The 13,427-nt window shown below is 47.1% G+C and overlaps 1 protein-coding gene across 1 annotated transcript in view; it reads right to left on the bottom strand.

Moving 5' to 3' along the window:
- LOC147114106 (organic cation/carnitine transporter 2-like) overlaps positions 1-13,427 on the bottom strand; it is a 97,074-nt gene that overhangs the window by 45,037 nt on the left and 38,610 nt on the right. The window contains exon 2 of the mRNA XM_085996187.1: positions 7,828-7,931. Coding sequence (XP_085852313.1) covers positions 7,828-7,931 — 104 coding nt within the window. The remainder of the gene's footprint in view (positions 1-7,827; positions 7,932-13,427) is intronic.

Here is a 13,427-nt window from a genome sequence, read left to right as displayed (position 1 = left end):
GAGCTGAGGCCAGTGGGAGAATTATATTATAGATATTACTGAGACATGGCTGAAAGAAGGGCAAGAATGGCAGCTCAGCAATCCTGGTTACAGGGTTTTCAGACGAGATAGAGAGGGGGATAAGAAGAGAGATTGGTTCGATTAGGCTTATATTCGCTAGAGTTTAGAAGAATGAGAGGGGATCTCATTGAAACTTATAAAATTCTAACAGGACCAGACAGACTAGTTGCAGGAAGGATGTTCCCGATGGTGGGGGAGTCCAGAACCAGGGGTCACAGTCTAAGGATAAGTGGTAAGCCATTTAGGACTGAGATGAGGAGGAATTTCTTCACCCAGTGGGTGGTGAACCTGTGGAATTCTCTACCACAGAAGACAGTTGAGGCCAATTCATTAAATATATTCAAGAAGGAGTTAGATATATTTCTTAAGGCTAAGGGGATTAAGGGATATGGGGAGAAAGCAGGGACAGGGTACTGAATTTGGATGATCAGCCATGATCGCATTGAATGGTGGAGCAGGCTTGAAGGGCCGAATGGCCTACTCCTGCTCCTATCTTCTATGTTTCTATGTTTCTAAAAGGGAGGGGTGGTCGCAGTATTGATTAAAAAAACAATTACAGCTGTGAGGAGGGATGATATGTTAGAAGGATCATCAAATGAGGCCATATGGGTTGAACTGAAGAATAAAAGAGGGGCAATCGCATTGCTGGGAGTATATTACAGACCCCCAAGCAGCAAGAGGGAGATAGAATAGCAAATATGTAGGCAAATTTCTGAGAAGTGCAAAAACTATAGGGCAGTATTAGTAGGGGATTTCAACTACCCTAATATTAACTGGGATAAAATTAGTGTGAAGGGTATAGAGGGTGCAGAATTCCTAAAATGCATTCAGAAGAACATTTTTAGCCAGTACATGCCAAGCCCAACAAGGGAGGGGGCAGTTCTGGACTTAAGTTTAGGGAATGAAGCTGGGCAGGTGGAAGGATATAAGTGGGAGTGCATTTTGGGGGTAGTGATCATAATTCAGTTAGATTTAGGGTAGTTATGGTAAAGGACAAAGATAGACCAGGAATAAAAGCTCTCAATTGGGGAAAAGCCAATTTTGCTAAGCTCAGATGAGATTTAGCCAAAGTAGACTGGAAGCAGCTACTTGAAGGTAAATCAGTGTCAGAGCAGTGGGAGGCATTCAAGGAGGAGATAGTGAGGGCTCAGCACAAGTATGTTCCCTTAAAGAAAAAGGGTGGGACTAACAAATCTAGAGCTCCCTGGATGTCAAGGGGCATACAGAGTAGGATAAAGAAAAAAAGGGAGGCTTATGACAGTTACCGAGTGCAAAATACTGCAGAAAGCCTAGAGGAGTATAGAAAGTGCAGGGTGAAATTATAAAGGAAATTAAGAAAGCAAAAAGAGAGCATGATAAAATATTGGCAGGTAAAATCAAGGAAAACCCAAAGATGTTTTATAAATACATTAAGAGCTAGAGGATAACAAAAGAAAGAGTAGGGCCTATTAGAAACCAAGAAGGTAATCTATGTGTGGAAGCAGAAGACATGGGTATGGTCCTTAATGAATACTTGGGGGTCAATTTTCTGGCAGCCGTCGGGCGGCTTTTCATGCGGCCGGGGGCCAAAAATCGCGGAAAAAGCGGGTCGGGACACCCCCCCGCCTGATTCCCCGCCCCGTCCAACTTTTGGACCGCCGTTTCTCCATCACCCGCTTCAGTCCCGGCCACCGCTGGCGGGACTGGTCGTCGGAGCACTAATCTCCAATTATCACCTTGTTGAGGAAGATTTTCCGCGGCCGTTGCGACTTTGGGGCTTTCCTCACATCAAACACGCCTGCGGGGAACCCCGCTGCTGAGATCCGGCGTGAAAACAGCTGGCTTGCTTGCTGTCAGCTGCAGGTCAATCGGAGAAGCTGCGATTTAAAGGGACAGCACCTGTATGTTGAAGGATCTTGTTGTTGCAGGTTTGGGGCTACTTCTTCAAGGCTTAGGCACAGCTGTGGAAGGTTGGCGCCTCACACACTTCTCCAGTGCGATCTCCTGGGAAGCCCCTCTCGCCACCCTCACTCAGCGCTTCCTCAACGGAGGCATCTACGAGAAGCATGGGATGCCTTTTTTTCCTTCCCTTCTTGCCATTAGAGGATCTCCAGCAGCAGAGGCGGCAGCCGCAGAACCAGGAACAGCAGGATGAGCACCAGGAGCACCAGGCTGCTGCTCACTCACCTGAAGCTGCACAGGCCAGAAGGGGCCAGCGCTTGGAAGTGGCTTGAGAGCACCTTGCTGCGCTTTAGGGGGCCATGGGGACCCGTTTCTGCACTGGCAGTCCTACTCAGAAGGACTTCCATGAAGGTCTGGTTTCTCTGTTCAATAGATGGCCAACGCTGCTCAAGAGATGTCATTCTCTTATGAGCACTCACCATGTTTTCCGTACCCTGGCGAGTTATCTCCTCCATGGAGGTTGCCAACCTTTGCATGGTGATGCGTTCATGCGCCAATTACTCCACAAAGGCTCTGCTCATGGTCGCTATGGACTCCTCCATTTGCTCCACACTCGCAGCGACCCTGGAGACAAAACCTGCCAGAGACTCCTGCATCTGTGCATGGAGATCCATCACCTCTTCTCTTGCGGATGGACCCAGAGGCAGAGGGTTGACATGCAGCGCAGCTGAGCTGAGCTGGCAGAGTCCTGCGCCCTCTGACAAGGACTCTCCACTGCTGTCCCTGTCTCCAGAATCTGCTGAGGCTCACTTGTGAGCTGTGAAACACCAGGTGACAACACTACTCTATGTCCCGAAGGTCCCCCCGAGGTGTGAGTGTCTACGCTGGTGCTGGGTGTGCTTATTTCTGCTGATGCTGTGCCCTCAGAGGCTGGAGCTTCCTCTGAGAAGTCTGGCTGCACAGCCTCTTCCTCCTTCACAGTGAGGATGGGGGCTCTGGATGGTACTGTGGGGGAGTAAAGGAAGGAGTTAGAGATGTAATGCCAAGGTTCTTCTGGTGACTCCCAGCGAGTTGGCATCTGCTGACACCTACATTCATGCAGCATTGGTCTCAGTGGGAGGCCTCTTCCTCCCTGACCTAGGGAAGAGGACTTCCCTGTGGGCCCTAACCCCATCCAATAATGCCTGCAGTGAAGCCTCGTCGAATTTGAAGGCAGCTCGGGGTCTGGCACTGGCCACAGCTGCTACAGGCTCCTCTGCCATCCTGTATGTTTTGTTTGGAAGCCTTCAGATGATGCAGTGCTTGCTATGGACCTTGAAAGCACCACGAATGATGACATCATACTGTGGGGATTTCTGACTTGAATTGGACAATTAGCAAGGCTTCCCACATGCTGGGAATTAATTGGCCACTTGAGGGAAAATTGCGTGGAGCTGGCTGGCGCTTTTTTATGTGTGTCAGAAACCCCATATTCGGGGAAACCCGACCATTTCCCACACAAGCCGAAAATCGGGGCCTTTGTGACTGTGTTCACAAAAGAGTGAGACGATGCAGACATTGCAATCAGGGAGGAAGAGTGTGAAATATTAGATGAAATAAACATAGTGAGAGAGGAATTATTAAGGGGTTTAGCATTTTTAAGTGGATAAATCCCCAGGCCTGGATGAAATGTATCCCAGACTGTTAAGAGAAGTAAGAGAGGAAATAGCAAAGGCTCTGACCATCATTTACCAACCCTCTCTGGCTACAGGTGAGGTGCCAGATGATTGGAGGACTGCTAACGTGGTACCGTTGTTTAAAAAGGGAGAAAGGGATAGACCGAGTAATTACAGGCCAGTCAGCCTAACCTTGGTGGTGGGAAAATTATTGGAAAAAATTCTGAGGGACAGGATAAATCTTCATTTAGAAAGACACAGATTAATCAAGGACAATCAGCATGGATTTGTTAACGGGAGGTTTTGTCTGACTAACTTGATTGAATTTTTTGCGGAGGTAACAAGGAGGGTTGATCAGGGTTGTGCATTTGATGTAGTGTATATGGATTTTAGCAAGATTTTTGATAAGGTCTGACATGGCAGACTGGTCACGAAAGTAAAAGCCCATGGGATCCAAGGCAAAGAAGCAAGTTGGGTCCAAAATTGACTCAGAAGTAGGAAGCAAAGGTTTATGGACAATGGGTTTTTTGTGACTGGAAGGCTGTTTCCAATGGGGTTCCGCAGGGCTCAGTACTAGGTCCCTTGCTTTTTGTGATATATATCAATGATTAGACTTGAATGTAGGGGGTATGATTGAGAAGTTTGCAGATGATACAAAAATTGGCTGTGCGGTGGATAATGAAGAAGAAAGCTGCAGACTGCAGGAAGATATCAATGGACTGGTCAGTTGGGCAGAACAGTGGCAAATGAAATTCAATCTGGACAAGTGCAAGGTAATGCATTTGGGGAGGGCTAACAAGGCAAGGGAATACACAATAAATGGTAGGACACTGAGAAGTGCAGAGGAACAGAGGGACCTTGGAGTGCATGTCCACAGATCTCTGAAGATAGCAGGACAGGTAGATAAGGTGGTTAAGAAAGCATATGGGATACGTGCCTTTATTAGTCGAGGCATAGAATATAAGAGCAGGGAGGTTATGCTTGAACTGTATAAAACGCTAGTTAGGCCTCAGCTGGAGTACTGCGTGCAGTTCTGTTCACCACATTACAGAAAAGATGTGATTGCACCAGAGAGGGTACAGAGGAGATTTTGCGAGGATGTTGCTTGGACTGGAGAATTTTAGCTATGAGGAAAGATTGGAGAGACTGGGGTTGTTTTCTTTGGAACAGAGGAGGCTGAGGGGAGACCTTATTGAGGTGTATAAAATTATGAGCGGCCTAGTTAAAGTGCATAGGAAGGAACTATTTCCCTTAACAGAAGGGTCAATAACCAGGGAGCATAGATTTAAATAATTGGTCGGAAGTTTAGAGGGGAGTTGCGGAGAAATATTTTCACCCAGAGGGTGGTGGGGGTGCTAGAGGCAGAGACCCTCATCATATTTAAAAAGTACTTGGAGATGCACTTTAAGTGCCCTCACCCAAAAGGCTACAGACCAAGTGCTGGAAAGTGGGATTAGGGTGGATAGCTGTTTGTCGGCTGGCACGGACAAGATGGGCAGAATGGCCTCCTTCTGTGCTGTAAATTTCTATGATTCTAATTAACTCAATTTAAATTCCCCAGCTGTCGTGGTGGGATTTGAATTCTTGTCTCCAGATCATTAGTCCAGGCCGATAATGGATTATTAGTCCAGTAACATTACCACTATACTACCACTCCTGTTATCATGAGAGTATGCCCCCTATTTGGATTTGTTAAAGGCAAATTGTATCTGATTAACCTGATTGAGTTATGTGATTAATTAACAGAGAGGATTGATGAAGGTAGTGCAGTAGATGTTGTACATGTGGACTTAGAAAAGGCATTTGATAAAGTACCACATAACAGATTATTTGGAAAATAGAAGCACACCTGGTATTAAAGGGACAGTGGTAACTTAGGTACAAAATTGGTTAAAGGATAGGGAGACGGAGAGAAGTGGTGAAGGGATATTTTTCTTACTGGAGAGAAGTATGCAGTGAGGCCCTCCAGGGGTCGGTATTAGGACCACTGTTTTTCTTGTTATATACAAATGACCTGGACTTGGGTATAGGGAGTACAATTTTAAAGTTCGTGGATGATAAAAACTTCACAGCGTAATAAATAGTGAACAGGATAGTAACAGACTTCAGGAGGACATAGACAGACTGGTGAAATGGGCAGACACATGGCAGATGCAATTTAATATGGATAAATGTGAAGTGATGCACTTTGGGAGAAACAACATGGAGTGACAGAAAAATCTAAATGGTACTATTTTGAGGGGGGTGTAACAGCAGAGGGACCTGAGGCTACATATTCACAAATCCTTGAAGGTGGCAGGGCAAGTTAATAAGGTGGTTAAGAAAGTGTCTGGGATACATGGCTTTGTAAACAGGGGCATTGAATACAAAAATAAGGAAGTCGTGCTAAACCATTACAAATCACTGCTTAGGCCTCAGCTAGAGTATTGTGTACAATTCTGGGCACTGCACTTTAGGAAGGATGTCAAGGCCTCAGAGAGGGTGTAGAGGAGGTTTACCAGGATGATACTTGGCATGAGGGAGTTCAGTTATATGGCGAGGTTGGAGAATCTGGGACTGTTCTCCTTAGAACAGAGAAGGTTAAGGGGAGACCTAATAGAGGTATTCAAATTATGAGGGGTTTTGATAGAGCAAGTAGAGAGAAACTATGGAATCAGAGTCCATAGGAACTTTGAAAATGCAATTGGACATGTACTTGAAGAAGACTAATTGCAGGGTTATGGGAAAAATGCTGGGGTGTGGGGCTAAATTGGACAGCTCTTTCAAAGAGCTAGCACAGGCACCACAGGCCGAATGGCTTCCTTCTGTGCTGTAAGATTCTATGACTCTATGAGGGAAAAATTCAGTACTTCGCTGGGGCACTACTTTTAGTGCCAGGAAAATGTTAGCACCCCTGCACAATAAATTCAGTGGTAGCATCCCAAGCAGGAGGCGGGGCAATACTGGAAGCGCTCCCTCTCCTTCCTGGGGCGCTACCACTGAATATCGCACCACTACGTGCAACAATGCCACGTGCGTTAGCACATAGCACCGTAGTATTGCGGGTCTCCCTTCCTCCCCTGATTAAGGGGGGGGGCCTAGCTCTGCGCACACTGGGGCCCTGCTGGACCACCAGGCAGCGGGGTGCCGGGAAAACAGCCTGTCACTCAAGAGGAGCACCAGGCTGAGTGACCGCAGCCGGCACTCCGAATGAAAGAGGGGAAGGGGGCAGGTGCTGGCAAGCGGCCAAAAAACAAAATGGCCGCCCAACACCTGCCCCTTTAAATAACACCGGCGCAGCTTCAAAAATGGCACCCTGACCCTGTTGGACATATTGTCCGGCGATAGGTCAGGGGGCGCAGCCGAAATTTGCGGCCGGGGCGCAAGTGAGGCACTGCGCACGGTGATTACGTCATCGCCGGAGGCGCAGCGTCGTGGGGCTGTTAACAGGAGGCGCAAAGCAACCCAATTTTTCCCCCAATGATTCTAATGTGGAAATTTGCCCAGGTATGTCCTATACATAAAAAAGGGTAAATCTTACCCAACTTCAATGGAAATGAAGGTTGGGAAGGATGTATAATGTGTGGCCGATTGATTATTGCCTGATTTATTCCATGGCAGGAAGTTTAAATTACCCCCAGTCACTGGAACATGAACAAACATGTTCACATTCATCAAGCAGACTCACTCATTCATTCACACACTCTCTAATACACACTCAATTTCACACAAACACGTGGGTTCACACAAAAATTCACTCACATATCCATGTCCAGAAAAGTCTGTCAGAGATATGGAAATAAAATTATTTTCACTTTTATTCTTATACAAAAATTATTTTGTAATGTGACAAAGTGAAGCACAAAGGACAGGATCAGAGAGGTGAAATCGCAGTTTGTGATAGTGACATATAAACCTGTTAACTCATTTATTTAAACTGGTTAATGCGTTTGGTAAAATACAGGAGAGGAATTTCATACAATGGCATTCACACAATCAAAGTGGTTTCACTTTACAGAATGTTCTCTGTGTAACCCATGAACTTGTTGATGAAATGTTAAATACGTTTTGAGACAGTCATCTCCTTTACTATATTTGGTGTAGAATATAGTCACCTTGGTCTCTTGAATCATTTGATCTGCCATTTATATGTCCCCAACAGAGGGGTCCACAATCAATAGGCAAGAGTTGAACACTTTCTACAATAAATAAAGAGTTTTTCTAACAGAGTTGAATAAAGGAAATAACTCACCTGTCTGACAACATTCCAGACAAAAAGGAACCAACCAGCACTCCCACGAAGAATACGGACATAGAAAACGGCCCTTTCCAGTCATTGTCACACACCAAGTCCCACTGAAATACAAAGAGAAATGAAAAACTCCAAATATGTGGTCTTGGGCAAAATTACAGGGAAGCGATTTTACTGCACTGGATCAAAGAATGTGCACGCTACGTCATCAGAATGGACAGAAACAGCGCATTACTAGAAAAGCCCATTTGTCTCACCAAGCCGACTATGATGTCAGCCAAGCTCAGTGGCAACAATTTACACCTCAGAGCCAGGAGGTTGAGGAAGATGCAACTCTTGAATGTGTGAGGTTTATTTTCTGGAGGGGTGATGCATTATTCCAGCATTTTGGAGGGCAAGACCGTTACATTTTCTCATAGTGATCCTGAGCTTTTTCCTTCCAAAAACACAGCACCTCAGAGTTCATGGGCACTGTTATATAAAAATTATTATACGACAACAACAACAAGAAGTATTTATGTAGCGCCTTTAATGCAGTAAAACGTTCAAGGTGCTTCACGGGAACATTATAAAACATTTTTTGACACCAAACCATGTAAGGGGATATGAGGGTAGATGACCAAAAGCTTGGTCAAAGAGGTAGGCCTTAAAAGGAGGAAAGAGAGGACGAGAGGCAGAGAGGTTTAGGGAGGAAATTCCAGAGTTTAGTGCCTTAGCAGCTGAAGGCACGGACCCCAATGGGGAACAATTAAATCAGGGATACTCAAGAGGCCAGAATTAGAGGAGCGCAGATATCTTGGAGGGTTGTGGAGCTAAAGGAGATTACAGAGATAGGGAGAGGCGAGACCATGGACGGATTTGAAAACAAGGATGAGAATTGTAAAATAGAGGTGTTGCTTAACCGGGAGTCAATGTAGATCAGCGAGCACAGGGGTGCTGGGTGAACGGGACTTGGTCCGAGTTAGGACACGGGCAGTAGAGTTTTGGAAATTTATATAGCGCTTTTTATGACCACCGGACGTCCCAAAGCACTTTACAGACAATTAAGTATTTTTTGAAGTGTAGTCACTGTTGTAAGGGTAGAACTACTCCATATTTGAATGGCAATAGATTGGGAGAAGGGGAAGTGCAAAGAGGCCTGGGTGTTCGTGTGCACCAGTCGCTGAAGGTAAGCATGCAGGTGCAGCAGGTGGTTAAGAAGGCAAATGGTATGTTGGCCTTCGTAGCAAGAGGGTTCGAGTGCAGGAACAAGGATGTCTTGCTACAGTTATACAGGGCCTTGGTGAGACCGCACCTTGAGTATTGTGTGCAGTTTTGGTCGCCTTACCTGAGGAAGGACGTTCTTGCCATGGAAGGAGTGCAGCGAAGATTCACCAGGCTGATACCTGGGATGGCAGGAATGACGTATGAGGAGAGATTGTGTCGATTGGGCTTACACTCACTGGAGTTTAGAAGATTGAGAGGGGATCTCATCGAAACCAATAAAATTCTGTCAGGCCTGGACAGACTAGATGCAGGAAGGATGTTTATGATGGCCAGGGAGTCCAGAACCAGGGGTCATAGTCTAAGGATAAGGGGTAAGCCATTTAGGACTGAAATGAGGAGGAATTTCTTCACCCAGAGAGTGGTGAACCTGTGGAATTCTCTGCCACAGAGGGCGGTGGAGGCCAGTTCATTAAATATATTCAAAAAGGAGTTGGATATATTTCTTAAGGCTAAAGGGATCAAGGGATATGGGGAGAAGGCAGGGACAGGGTACTGAATTTGGATGATCAGCCATGATCTCATTGAATGGCGGAGCAGGCTCGAAGGGCCGAATGGCCTACTCCTGCTCCTATCTTCTATGTTTCTATGTTTCTATGTGGTAGCAAGTTCCACATTCTAACCACTCTGGGTAAAGAAGTTTTTCCTGAATTCCTTATTGGATTAATTGGTGACTATCTTATATTTATTAACCTAATTTTGAATCCCTCACAAATGGAAACAGCTTCTCTACGTCTACCCTTCAAAGCCCTGCATGATTTTAAAGACCTCTATTAGGTCACCCTTCAGCATTCTCTTTTCTAGAGAACAGAGCCCCAGCCTGTTCAGTCTTTCTTGATACTTATAACCTCTCAGTTCTGGTACCATCCTTGTAAATATTTTTTGCACCTTCTCCAATGCTTCTAAATCATTTTCGACTGATTGCAGTTGCTTGGATGAGTCTTTGGAATACAGTAAACCTTCAAATCAAATGTAATTTATTCAATTTCCAAATCTGAAACCTTATGACATTTAAAATCAAACAATGGCTTAATTTTATCTGCCAATACACTCACAAGAAACTCTTATTTGGACCATTCACTAGTGAAAATACATTTTCATTAAAAGGGAAGGAAAGCCGAGAAGGAGTAGTTTTGTTCAAAATATTCCCCTTTTCACTGAAGAAAATAATAGCTACTGCAGAATTGTTTGTTTGATGCCTCTGTAAAAATGTCAGTGGCATGGAGATGCTTGAATTTGGTATGTTTCTCTTTGCTGAGCAACTATGGAGGCACCCAACCCAGGAGATCATGCTATAGACCTGGGTTACAGAACATTCACCCATTCCAGTTCCTGCCCTGATAAACAAAAACTACTCCTCAATATCCTACCATCAATTCAGCAAGACAGCGACAAGTGATCAAAGCTGCAATGGACCTTGAAGTTTAATCTCCACATTACATTATGGAATCATGCACATGATATATATTTACTATAGACAAGAGAAAGTCACTAACAGAAAAAACACGATATGAGGATTTTTTAAAAGGATACATTGTCAACCGTCAGAAATATTTTTTTCTTTAATTTACAACTGCATTGTCTAATAATGCTATTATCACTGAATATATATTATGAATGGATCTTTTATATTGCACTTTTATTCTGTTGTAAAATGAAGTATTCAATGAAAGTATTACATTTCAGTCTGTAACATCGTGCATTAAAATAGTTTGTTCAGGATGCTATCTAGATATTGTTACCATCGTCAACCATTAAACACTATAGGGCAAAAATTCGTTAGATCACTAATGTCATCTGGGCACTAAATTTAGCGGCCGGCAAAACATAGCGCAGCGATCGCTAACTTCAGTTTTAGTGCCCCAAGTGCGTTCTGCAGCGCTATGCACTGGGCCATGTAGCACTGCTGCATGGAAGGGCTCTTGCCCTCATTAAAGGGAAGGGCCCAAGCCCACAACTCTGCGGGGCCCTACCTGGACCACCGGGGAGCGGGGTGCCGTGCCAGCAGCCTGGCACACAGGAGGAGTGCCGGGCTACCAGATCGTAGCACGGACCCCACGTTGAAAGACGCAATGGACAAGTCGGACTTTTTTTTCCCCACCCGCCATCTCCCCTTTACTTAGCGCCTCGCGAGCCTCCTGCCGCTCCATTCCCACCCCCTGAATCAGTCGCTGTCATTGCCCGGCGCAGATACAGGGGGCGCGGGACAACTTTGCAGGCGGGGTGAAAATGGGGCGCACAGCGGAGCGGGGCGCTACTGGTTACCGCCGCCACTAAACTCCCACTGAATTTAACGGGAGTCGTTAGCGGTGCCGCAACTGGGCAAAATCTGTTTGAACCCTTAGTACCCCCCGGGGGTGCTAATGGGGCGCAAATGTACTGAATGATGTGCCTCAATAATTCCGAGACTCGAAGTTAGCAGAACAAAACAAGGCTTTTATTAACTTAGAACGTAACACGTAAGCGAGAGAGATGTCTTCCTTCTGGAGGCTGAGGCCAGACTGAGCCAGCCTACAAACGGGGCCAGGTATGGGCGGAGCCCTACACACAGCACATTCCAGCACATTCCAGTATACAATACAGCACATTCCAGTACACAATACAATGAGGTCTGGGGGAAGGGAAATGGCACTGAAACCGATCTCAGTCACAGGCAGTGATGATGATGAATATTTTTTCACATTCACCCCTTCTATAGATTTAGTCTGTTCGGGGGTTTGATAGTCCTCTGCGACCGACGTGGCTGTTGCGGTGCCGCGGGTGTCGGCTGGGTGTCCCCGGTAGCCTCCTGGGTCTCTGCCGGGGGTGCCGCCAGGGTTGTTGAAGGGGTAGTTGGTGGGGGTGCCGTTGGTCGGTGTTCTTCCGGGGGTGATGAAAGAGTAGTGGGTGGGTAAGAGTTGCTGTGATCGTCGTTGCCGCTATTGCCGTGGTTGTTGTCGATGCCGGCTGGGGCGACGTCTTTTATGGACACGGTGTCCTCCCTTCCGTCGGCGTGCCGGACATATGCGTATTGGGGGTTGGCGTGGAGTAGGTGTACTGGCTCCACGAGAGGGTCCGTCTTGTGGCCCCTCACATGCCTTCGCACGAGTACCGGACCTGGGGTGGAGAGCCATGACGGCATGGATACGCCTGAGGTGGATTTCCGGGGAAAGACAAACATTCGTTCATGGGGCGTGGTATTAGTGGCCGTACACAATAGCGACCGTATCGAATGGAGCACATCCGAGAGGACTTCCTGCCAGCGGGAGATAGGGAGGCCCTTGGTCCTTAGAGCTAGAGTGACTGCTTTCCATACTGTCCCGTTCTCTCGCTCCACTTGGCCGTTACCCCGGGGGTTGTAGCTGGTGGTACGGCTCGTGGCGATCCCCCTGGACAGCATGTACTGGCGTAGCTCTTCACTCATGAAGGACGCCCCCCTATCCGTATGGATGTAGCTCGGCATACCGAACAGGCAGAACAGGCTGTTGAGGCATTTAATGACCGTGGCGCTGGTCATGTCTGGGCAGGGGAAGACGAATGGGAACCGGGAGTATTCGTCCACAATGTTCAGGAAGTAAACATTGCGGTCGACGGACGGGAGGGGGCCCTTGAAATCTAAGCTGAGCCGCTCAAAGGGCCGTGTAGCTTTGATTAAGTGGGCTCTATCTGGGCGGTAGAACCGAGGCTTGCACTCAGCGCAAGTGCGGCAGTTCCTGGTCAGGGACCGAACTTCCTCAATCGAGTAGGGTAAGTTACGGGACTTTATGAAGTGGAACAGCCGCGTGACCCCTGGGTGGCAGAGGTCGTTGTGGAGGGTCTGTAGCCGATCCCCGGTGGCGCTGGCACACATCCCTCGTGAGAGGGCGTCAGGGGATTCGTTAAGGGCCCCTGGCCGGTAAATGATGTCGTACTCGAAGGTGGAGAGCTCGATCCGCCACCTAAGAATCTTATCATTTTTATTCTTCCCCCTCTGTTTATTTTTGAACATAAACGCTACCGACCGCTGGTCGGTAAGTAGGGTGAAGCGTTTGCCGGCTAGGTAGTGGCGCCAGTGGCGCACTGCCTCCACGATGGCTTGGGCCTCCTTTTCCACGGAGGAGTGTCTGATCTCGGGCCCTTGTAGGGTCCTCGAGAAGAAAGCTACGGGCCGCCCCGCCTGGTTGAGGGTGGCCGCCAAGGCGAAGTCAGACGCATCACTTTCCACTTGAAATGGAGTGTTCTCGTCCACTGCCTGTAGCGTGGCCCGCTCAATATCCTGCTTAATGCTTTTGAAGACGGCGTGGGCCTCAGCAGAGAGCGGAAAAGAGGATGCTTTCAAGAGGGGGCGGGCTTTGTCGGAGTAGTTGGGGACCCATTGG

Source organism: Somniosus microcephalus, chromosome 8, assembly GCF_052327205.1.
Source record: "Somniosus microcephalus isolate GS21.2 chromosome 8, FLI_Smic_1.0, whole genome shotgun sequence".
Classification (NCBI taxonomy): Eukaryota; Metazoa; Chordata; class Chondrichthyes; order Squaliformes; family Somniosidae; genus Somniosus; species Somniosus microcephalus.
Note: the sequence above shows the minus strand (reverse complement) of the source record. Positions and strands in the feature narration are given on the sequence as shown.